The 10,570-nt window shown below is 46.9% G+C and overlaps 1 protein-coding gene across 2 annotated transcripts; it reads left to right on the forward strand.

Moving 5' to 3' along the window:
• The first annotated feature begins 28 nt into the window (after positions 1 to 28).
• Positions 29 to 5,452, forward strand: TYW3 (tRNA-yW synthesizing protein 3 homolog). 2 transcript variants are annotated; one of them, XM_068406671.1, is made up of 6 exons: positions 29 to 243; positions 740 to 820; positions 2,451 to 2,549; positions 3,054 to 3,125; positions 3,407 to 3,540; positions 4,359 to 5,452. In XM_068406671.1, the coding sequence occupies exons 1-6, from the start codon at positions 70 to 72 to the stop codon at positions 4,579 to 4,581; spliced, it is 783 nt and encodes a 260-aa protein (XP_068262772.1). In that variant the 5' UTR covers positions 29 to 69; the 3' UTR covers positions 4,582 to 5,452. The 2 variants fall into 2 exon arrangements, with proteins under 2 accessions (XP_068262772.1, XP_068262773.1); XM_068406672.1 differs by lacking the exon at positions 29 to 243 and adding an exon at positions 442 to 597.
• Positions 5,453 to 10,570: the final 5,118 nt, after the last annotated feature.

A 10,570-nucleotide genomic window follows, 5' to 3' on the forward strand; every position in this document is an offset into this window, starting at 1 on the left:
GGCGCCCGTCGGGCCGGCGCGGCGCGGGGGTCGCCATTGCGGCGCCGGTCGGGGTCCCGCGGCCCGGTCATGGCGGCGTTCGGTCAGCGGAAGGCGCAGCGCCTGGCGCGGGCGGACGCCAGCAGGAAGGGCGCCCTGGACGAGCGCGCCGCCGCCGTGGTGCAGCTCCTGAACGGGCGGGCCCGGTTCTGCACCACCAGCTCCTGCTCGGGCCGCCTGGTCCTGGCGCAGGGCCGCGGCGCGGTGGGTGCGCTGGGGCAGCGCCGGGGGAGCCTGGCCGGGGGGCGGCGGGGGCGGCCCCGCGGCGCCTCCCCCGGGCCGCGCTCCGCACCGGGCCGGGCCGCAGGCTGTGCCCGCTGGCGGTCGCTCCGGGGGGGCCGGGGGGGCTCGTCGCTTCCCTGGTGCCGGTGCGGGGGGGTTCGGCAGCGCTGGCCCGGGAGCCCCGAGAGCAGAGCGGCGGGGGGCGGCCGCTGGCCCCGGGGCGGTTTCCGTATCGGTTGCTGGGACATAAATCCTTCCCGTGACAGACCTCAGCCCTGCGGCTTCACCCGGCGGAGAAATAGATGAGCAGGGATGTCAGCTTTATACTACCTTTATGTAAATATTTTTTCGTACCTTAAGAAAACGTGCTTTTCTAAAAGCGACATTATTTATTCTGACGGACCAGTTTTTTATACAAGCACAAGATCAAACGTCACCTCTCTGCGGTGCTAGTGTAATCATCTCTCTTCACTGCTAGGATATAAACAGCTGTGAGATCCAGAAGAAAAACTGCACGTGGCTCATGGTTACACATGAAATGTGCATCAAAGACGACGTGGTAAGCGGCAATACAACTATTGTATTTATTTAACACAATGTTCCTAATGTAATGGAAAACATCACGTAAAATATAAAGAAATTTTTAGTTTTTTTGTTCCTGTTACTGAGATGAATTGACACTCTGATTTCAAAATAAACTTGTCTCTAGGTGTTCTACTTAATCAATTCTTAAGACCTGTTTTGAAGAGAATGCTTTTAATCTTAATACCAAATTCCCTCCATAGTTGTAAAGCAGCTAATATGAAACCTGGATAATTTCTGACTGTCTGGAGCCACATAATCTCCATATCACAACAGTGCAACAAGAAGTCAGTAATTTGTATTGCTTCTGCAGCAGAAGACTTTCTTTCAAAAAACAATTCCTGAACATCTAAGACACAGTGATTTCTATTTTTTTCTAAGTCTTATTCAGAATAAGCAGAAATAACGCTTTTCTAAGCAAGTGTTCTTCCTTTCCTGAATAAAATAAGAACATTTATGGAGAGGAGGCTGCATAAATACATCTAAATACTTTTCAGTGTTTAAAGGAGAGAGTGTTACGTCAGCAATTCTCTTTTATGCCATCATGTCTTTAAAAAGCATGTGAATTTGATTATTTCCTGAAGATTTTATCGAACATTTTCATTTTACAAGAAAGATGAGAATGGCTAGACAAAACAACAAAGTATGGGAAAACAGGAGATTTCTCCAGTTAACACAGCAAATGTTTTAGTGCTGTGAATTAAGCAAGTGAAGGCAAACAAGAAGGGGGGGCAAATAGTGCTTATGATTAAATAATCATACAATGAAGTAATATATAACTGCCTCAAAGCGACCTTTCTGAATGGAAGAAAGTAATATCGGCCCTTAAGGTTTCTCTGCATAAAGACAGCATAGAAAAGTAGAGCAATTGTAAGAGTAAGCCATGCAGAATGTCACACAGCTTTCTCCACACTCACAAATTGCCACTTAGCACCTCAGTCTTCCAGCAGAACTGATGGGTCTGAAGGTAATCTCTTGAATTTCATAATTATGAAGTTACTTTTATTTTTTTTCTTGTCTTGTGGGTTTACGCCTCTAATTTCAACCTCTGAATTTTTTATCTTATACAGCAGGCTGTGCATTATTATTTAAACTAAGATTAAAGTGTGAACAAGTACACTGGGTCATGAATTTGATCTGCTAAACCCCAGAAATTTTTCTGAAGTTGAGGAGTGTACTTCAGAAACTAAATGTCTTTGATTTTAAAGGACAGTTTCAAAAAAAAAAACTAAAAGAAGCTGCTCAGGTTCCAGCTGATTGCAGTAAAACAGTCCCCTCCCCATGCTGTACCGACTGTATCGATCCATTTGAACGTACAGAGAAATAAACAGGGAAGCAAACTTCTCCAAGTGTTTAAAGCCTGTTTTGCCATGAATTTCTGTCAACCCGAACCAGTTTAGCAAACAGAATCATGGGGATCCGTGGAATTTCTATGTATTGTGAGCAATGAAAAATGAAAAGCAGCTGAACAAGCGTGACTGCTTGGAACTCATTTGCTGCGTTTTTAATGCTTGTTTCTCACACTAACTAGCTGTTATTTTCTTTTTTTTTTTGTAGTAACTGTACACACTTGCATATTAATATAAATATGTCGGTGTATTTTCCAGATGACAGCACTAGAGAAAGCCACTGGTGACGTTGTGCTCAAGTTTGAACCATTTGTCCTTCACGTGCTCTGTCGAGAGCTGCGAGATGCACAGCTTCTGGTAAAATCACATCACGTAACAGCGCTACGTGTTCTGTTATGTTCCTTGCTGTAAAAGTGCTGGCTCCTGAGTAAGCTTTAGCACTTGAATAGTCACAGATGTGCTGTATGTTTAATAACTGGGGTAGTAAAAGTAAGCTGATGAAGAAAACACAGCTTTAAAATTAGTAGAGATTTTGCTTTACATTTTAGAAAACAAAATTACTCAACTACAGTTCTTCAAGCTGAAGCAGGTTGCCTGGTAAAAAGTTTCTCCCAGTGAGCCTGGTTTGCCTTCGCTGGCTGAAAGAGACAGTTTTTCTGGATGTCACTTTGCCACCAGCCAGGGCACTTGGCTCTGGTGTTGTAACTAACTGAGTAGCACCTTTGCCTTCTGCTTTTCCAGAACGACGCTGGGGAGTAACAGGTGATGCGTTTGTTCCTTCATTAACATAGGAGAGAGTTGTAATTATTTCTTGCTGTGGAAGTGTGTCAGACCTGTTTAAGGCTTTTATTTGTTCTGCAGCATTCAGTGGCTGTCGATTCTGGGTTCAGGAACTCTGGTATTACGGTTGGCAGAGGAGGAAAAATTATCATGGTAAGGACTTTTCTACTTACCTGTAAGGAATGTAACAAAATTACATCATTACCCTTAACCTCATTTTTTTTACAAGCCAAGATCTGAATTGTAATGTGATCGACAGCTATCACAGGGCATGCTGTAGCAAAGAAATATCTTCTGCTTTAGTTGACAGAGAACTAACCAACTGGGTGGATATGTTTTTTTTTTTTCCTCTAATGAATTCCCCATATTATTTAAATAACCTTCATAAAATAAAAAACTTCATTCTAGATAAATCCTTCTCTGTGTGTTTTCAGGCTGTCCGGAGCACTCATTGCCTAGAAGTTCCGTTGAGCCACAAAGGAAAATTGATGGTCTCTGAAGAATATATTGAATTTTTGATACATGTAGCTAATCGGAAAATGGAAGAGAACATGAGGAGGATTGACAGGTCTGTTAGATTACACCAATCCTGTTCATGACATCTAAATCCAAAAGTGAAAAATGCATAGGAGAGGTTATGTAAAAAACAAACAACCAAACAAAACTAGACAACCCCCTCGAAGTCTAAAATACAACTTAAGTTACTTTTTGAGCTCTGAAGACTATAAACTATTTAAGCAAAAACCTATGAACAACATGAGTTTGCAGACTTTGTTACTGAGTAGGGTTTAAGTTTCTTTTTCAATGACAACAGCATTTGTTATCCTAACACAGTGACCATTTCCGAAGCACTCAGATTGCAGTGCCCACTTTAATCTGCCAAATGCTTTGTGTAGTTTCCAGAAGTGATGATTTATGAAGGCACTGGAAGGTAACACACACTTTGGGTCTTTACGTGTGTCTCCAGCTGAGGAACAGAATGGGCAGAAGAGCTGAAGAGCACGAGGACCAAAAGGATGCTGGAGACAGACCCACCAGTTTCTTTTTATAAGCCCACTGAAAGTCTCTGTAGTTGTTAAAGGAACTGCTCGTAGTAGCAGCCCATCTGATCGTTAGTGCTGTCACTCATCAGACATTTAACCTGAGCCCATTTTATGGTTTCTGTAACGTAGAAGCATTGCACAGAGAAGTGGCGTGGCAAACACAAGGACGGGTGCTGGTATTTCTATTTTTTCTTCCAGTGTTGGCTAGAACGTTGCAATGTTAGTAACAATTTTATTCTCTTAAACGCATTTTGACCGTGTCACAAAAGCACGTGTTTCTCTGAGGTTTGCAGGTTCTGAGGAAACCTACAAAAATAACAAGTACACAATCGTTTCTTTCTAGATTCTACAAAGGCTTGGAGTCAGCTTTGCAAACTGCTGTCAGCACAGACAACTCGCCTGCTGAGGAGACGCAGAAGAGCCGCCCTGTGTACATGCACAGGAGAAAGAAAAAGACCATTCGAGAACAAGGCGTTCAGCCCTCTCCGAAGGACCACAAGGAACAACTGGAGCCTGAGGACGATACAGAAAGCAGTCTTGATGTTTTTGCTGAAATCGTGATATAGACTAAGGCATTTGAAAGCAAATGGCAAACTATAATAATTGTAATGCTCTTTGTAAGAGATACAAATACTGCTCTGTTCTACATAGTAACACTCTCATGGAGATTTACCCAAAAAAAAGGTAATTAAACAGAACTGTGGACAGGTTTAATGACACAGAAGCACAGAGAACAAAACCTCAGAATGTTGTGGGATTTTTTTTTTTAACAGCACTGTTGAATTAACGATCTTTTACTCTGTCAGTTACCACAGAAATAACTGGTTTGCTACAGCCTCTGGCCATGCTCTCTGTGGAAGCATTTCACTTCCAAGTGCTGCGTTTAGGCCTTCTGATTTTTCCAGAGCACAGAAACTCTAAAAACTGGGTTGTTATCCTTGAAGGGTTTTAATCCCTGTAGGAGCTCTGCAGAACAGCATGCAGCAGTACAGACGGCCCTTTCAGAGCAACGCAAAGCCACGTTAGTCAGCTCAAGGACAGCGTCTGCTGGGGAGGTTAGAACAGAGAAGCCAAAGTTACGTACTGCTCCGTGCTGGCTCCAGCCGCCGCGTCCAGGATCCCTCTGGCTCTGCGCCCACAGCCGAGCTGATGCTGCTTCCCTGCGCTTCGCTCTGTTTCGGGCTCCAGCCCCGCCGTGTTTATGTGTTCTGCTTCCCTTGGCCAGCAGCCATTAAGTGTCGTTTTCCTTTGCATCTTCTAGCCAGCGCCGTGTGCTGATGGCTCGTTAGCTCACCCGCATACCACCCCGTGGGGCCAGCGCCCAGCTTCAGCCCCAGCGGCTGGGAGAAAGCCGACCCAGCGTACAGTAACGGGCTTCCTCACCAGGCTGCCAGCCGCTGGCGGGCAATAAATGTTAAATGTGAAACCGTTCAATAACGTGTGCATTCCTGGACTGAACCGCTGGGACAGTCACTCCATACTCGTAGTGTGTTCTTCAGAAAAATGGTGCATTTGTAAATTGTTGATTCTGAGCCTTTCCTTCTGTGACTGAGTGATCTCCAGCGCTGCAAAACAGGACCCTGACTGAAGGAAACGGCTTGTTTGGCACAGTGACTCCCAGTTCATGCAGGCAGGGAGTTGTCATTGTTTCCGTTACATAAGGCTACTACGTCTTGGGGACATTTTAGTTCCACTGTAAAAAATTGACATACTAGGTGGCAGCTGAAGGGAGAAGTAACTGGGGGCTTTAAATAGATTCTGTAAGACCCGTTAGGCTGCGTTTCCAGTGGCAAGCGTGCCAAAAATAAACCCGAGCCTTTTGTGTTGCTTGTTTGTGTTCCTTGAACAGCACGGGGTGCTTGCTTTCATCCTGGTTCTGGTGGCCTGAAAGACTTCAGCAGCTGCCTGGGGCATGGGAAGGTGAGGCCAACAGGTTTCCATCCTTGCAAGAAGACTGCCCTGGTGTCAGGTGGAAGGCTGGGTGGGTGACGGTGCCCTGAGCTGTTGGCTGCCAGCACAGCGAGCAAAGAGCCGGCTCTGCTGCCTCCTCCTTTGGGGAGCGGCCCATGGGCTGGCTGTCCCGTCCCGCTGGTGGGGTCCCTCCTCGCCACCCTCCCTGCACAGAGGCAGCAGTTGATGCTGTTCAAAGCAGGGGGTGGATTTCATGGAGTTTGTCCAGAACAGCCTGAACCATCTCCTGCGTTCAAAGCAGCCCCACAGGGCCCAGCTCCAGCCTGTCAGGAAGGGCTGAGCTGCGGTAACCAACGTCACATTTCCCCGCGCTTTGCCGTGCTGCCGTCTTGCATCCATGTGGGAAGACAAAATTCAGTGCTGAAAAAGCAGAGATGCAAAGAAACTGCACCAGACCCCGGCCCAAGGAGCCCGTGTTTCTGACAGGCTATTCCAGAGCCCCGAGGTTAACCCCAGCCACGCGCAGGCACGAGTGGTCTGTGTGGGGACAGAGGGATCCCAGATGCTCACTGTGTGCGTGCACCAGGAGCGCGGTGTGCCTGCAGGGGCAGCACTGGGGAGCCGGTGTGGGGAGGAAAGGGTACTCAGTGCAGCTACTCCATTTCCTGGGAAGCTGCTTTTTTTCTTTTATTTTTTTTTTTAATTCAATCCAAGCACTGCAATAATGGCCCAAACCTTTACAGTACGGAACAGAGTGTACAGGGTTTGTGTTCTTAGAAATACAGTTTGTCAGAAGCTGACGTGTGATATGATCCCACTTTCCTCTTAAAAGTGACACCAAATTCAGGAAGATTTTTTTTGACAGTCTTAACCTAGAAAGGTTGCCCTAACTCTTGCCATCTTGTTACTTTATACCTGTTAACTCCAATTATTGGAGACTGTTAGGAACCTCATACAACAAAACAAAACAAGACCCAACAACAAGAAAAATAAACAGTCGCGTGATTCTCCGTGAAACATTAGGGAATCGTGTTACTTCACTGCTTAAAATATGGAACAGTTTTTACAAGGTTTTTCTGATCTTTTTAACCCCCCTCAAGGTTTCGGAGGGTGATACTGAGGTTGTGTTTCACTGGTCCTGCAGCCTTGCTGGGAACCACCACCCCACTCCAGGCACCACCACCCCGGGATAACCACGCTTTTCCCGTCTTACCCAAATTTCACAAGTTCCTTTTGAGATTCATTTTGTCAAGCTGTGTTTTATTTCCAGCTCCTGTAACTGGTTCTGTTAAATGCCACATCCAGCTGCAGACTACAGGATCCCAGGGACAGAAAGGGGACACGCAACAGGAGGCAGCTGCCTTGGGAAAGGTAATTCTGGGGTTCGTGGCAGAAGAAAAATTTACTGATAAGCAACAAGATTCCTAAAATTGGCAAATCTTTGCCATTTGTAAGTGTGCTTAGCCACTTAATTAATGAAAGGGTATTTTCAGCCCAATTTTCATTTTTGCTTTTGCCGTGTTCAAATATTGGAACATGTAAGGTTATAATTTCATTCACTTTGCATTCAGTAGTTTCTGGGGAGGCACATGTATTCATTCCCTCTAGTCACTGATTATCTTTTCTCACCCACAACATTCAACATCCACACCAAAAAATCACTTTAAGTTGTCATTCCTCAAACTGGAGCCAAAGCGTTACCAGGTTGTGCTCACAAATGGCATCCCGCAGGCACTTCAGCATGAAAGTCACTGACTGATCCACCAACACAATTCTTTATGTGCAAATCACAGATGTCACAAGTATTTGCTTGAAACAGCTTCTTCCTCCGAAACTTGAGCACTTAAATCAGTTTACAAGAACGTAACAGTAACAGCATCAGATTGCAGTGGAAATCATTGTTTCCAAATGGAGTTACAACTCCGGGGATAGGAGAGTTAGCAGTTCTCAGCCACCACTCCTAGTAATGCTGTACTTGAATTTCCCCGAGTCTATGCATTTAACAACATGCAATCATATAAAATTAGTCTCAATTTTTTTAAATAACTTTGTACTACTAAATATACCGTGCACTGGAGTTTCAGAAGGTCCTTGGTACTTTTGGTTACTGAAAATAACACAATTACTTTGCAATATCTTGTTCAATTTGATTTCACATCATGTGACATTAAGGAGGATGTTTAACTTCTGCTCTACCAACAGTTGAAAACACCACCAGTGCAGCATGCGGTGCATTGTTTAAAAGAACCTTCGAAAGGAAATTTGAGTCTTTAAAAAAATAAATAATCATGTGCCTAAATTTTCCTACCTGCCCGCCTAATTTCTTTACACCAAGAGAAAGCAAAGCCTGTGAGAATTACTGTCTGGAACCTGCCAGCTCTGGTGCGACAACAGCAGACAACTACCTGGACATCAAGATCAGAGAATCTTCAGCTCTTTTTTAAAAACAGAGAACAATATCAAATCCCATATAGAAATCACACCTAAGCTTTTATTCTGCTTTCTGGATGCAGGGTTTTTATGATAACGGAGCAGATACAAGACTTTGGTCAATTTTATACTGGGGAAAAAAAAAAAATCATATTTTGTTTTCATTTTCTGCACGACCCTATGAAAAGAGAAATATTTTTCTCAAAACCAAGTGAATTTTTATCGAAAAGAACATAATTCCTTTCCTCAAACAACGCTGTGATCAAGTTTTATAGTTACGGTAACCGGATTTTTTGAAGAAGAATCCTAAAAGCGGCCAAGCTGGCTGGCGGATTGCCCGACGGCTTTGCCCGCCGGCAGACACGTTCGTGCCCCGGTTATTACCCCCGCGGCGGCCGGGGAGCAGCGACCGCCGGGCGCTCGGTGTTCAGCCGGTGAGGAACAGCCCGCACCAACGGCGTGTGACGGTCCGCACGCGTGCCGGGGCTTGCTCCGCGTGTAGAACAGGCTGATTCATTTCTCTCATTACGCACCTTTCAAATGCATTTTCACAGTGTCTTTAACATCACACCGGCAACGCGACGATCCGTGCGGTGCCGGCCCGGAGCCGTGTGCTCCGTCCCTGCGGGCACCCCCGGGCTCTCGGCACTGTCCGGTTCTGGGTTGACGTGGCCGGCCCGCGCGGCGGGACACGGCCGGGACCCCCCCCCGCTGCCGGGCCCCGGCTGCCCCCTTCTGCGCCCCGGAGAGGCCCTGCGGGAGACCGACCTGCGCCCCGGGGCCCGGCGCGGAGCAGCCCCGGCAGCCGCGATGCCGCTGCCCGGCGCAGCCCTGCCGCGGGCAGCCCCCGAAAGCCCTTCTCTTCCCCTCCCTGCCCGTCGCCGGCCGCCCGCCGAGCCCCGCCGGTGGCCCCTGGAGCCGGCCGAGCCCCGCCGGTGGCCCCTGGAGCCGGGCGGGCACCGCGTTACCGCCGCCCGCAGCAGCGCATCTGCCCGCGGGACGCACCGGGCACGGGCAAGCGCAGAGCGGGGCACCGTGCCGAGGGGCTGGTCACCGACACCAGGGGTGTCTGCAACCCGCTTCTCCCTTACACAGGCTCACAAGCGATACGGAACTTCCTTGTTACACCCAGCACCTGTAATTCACTGACATCTAAATAAACCGACACGGTTTTTATTTTATTCCACTGAAATTGCCCTAATTCTCTGGGTCCATCATCCACGGAGGGAGCTTGATGCCACATTGTCCCCTTGCGTACCCCAAGACGCCCACGCCACAGCCCAGCCCCGCTGCAGACGGGGCTGCATCCCGCAGAGTCAGTCACCGGTGCGGTATTTACGGCGAGAGAAAAAGACACCTTTCGAATTACAGGAGCTGTGAACTCTCAGAGCAGGTAAAGGGATTATTGCAGCCTTACTTAGGGCTACCCACAAACCCAAACGATACGGCACTCCCATTTCATCGCCAGGTTACGCTTTTCCTGACCTGATGTACTCCGGGGTCGGTTTTACTCACACGACTACCTTTGAAGAGAAAACTCAGTTCCTGTGATTTCTCTCACATACGCCGCGTTCCGGCAGCAGGAGTCGGTTAAACTCCTGAAATACTGGACTGGGAAACGCGCTTTCCCTGCAATGACCACCGCTTTGCCACTAATAGAGATGTAAATGGATCCCTTTGCTTTCCAAGAAACTTTCCCCGTTCGTGATCAATGCTGTAGCAATGTTAAACTGACAGTACTGCTCTTCTACAATCTGCTAATTTAAATATTTTTGCATAACATTGCTGACAAAAATCAAGGAATATTTATAAGTGAAATGCGCCCAGAGTTATACATATAATCGACATTTTTCCATTATTTTGCATCCCTCAGTGGCATATTTTAGACAGAATTTTCTTCAGTTCCACTGAGACTGAGTGTGGCTTTGTTTTCCCTCGCTGAAAATACACTCACCTCCGAAATACTGCAGAAATACAGCAGTGATGACAAAGTAAAATACAGCAGAATTTTAGGTAGAGTTCTGTGCGGGATCTACGTGTTTTCCCTGCACCATCTTCACCTCAGAACGACAGACAGGACCCAGGGACATGGCACTTTTGGAAAATATATGCAGGAACGCCGTGGCTGTTCTACATGGGATCAGAATTTGGCCCAAAATGTGCAATATTACACATGACCATTTTCCCTCGTTCCCGTTTGAAAGTTCAAATTCA

Source organism: Nyctibius grandis, chromosome 8 (assembly GCF_013368605.1).
Source record: "Nyctibius grandis isolate bNycGra1 chromosome 8, bNycGra1.pri, whole genome shotgun sequence".
NCBI lineage: Eukaryota > Metazoa > Chordata > Aves > Nyctibiiformes > Nyctibiidae > Nyctibius > Nyctibius grandis.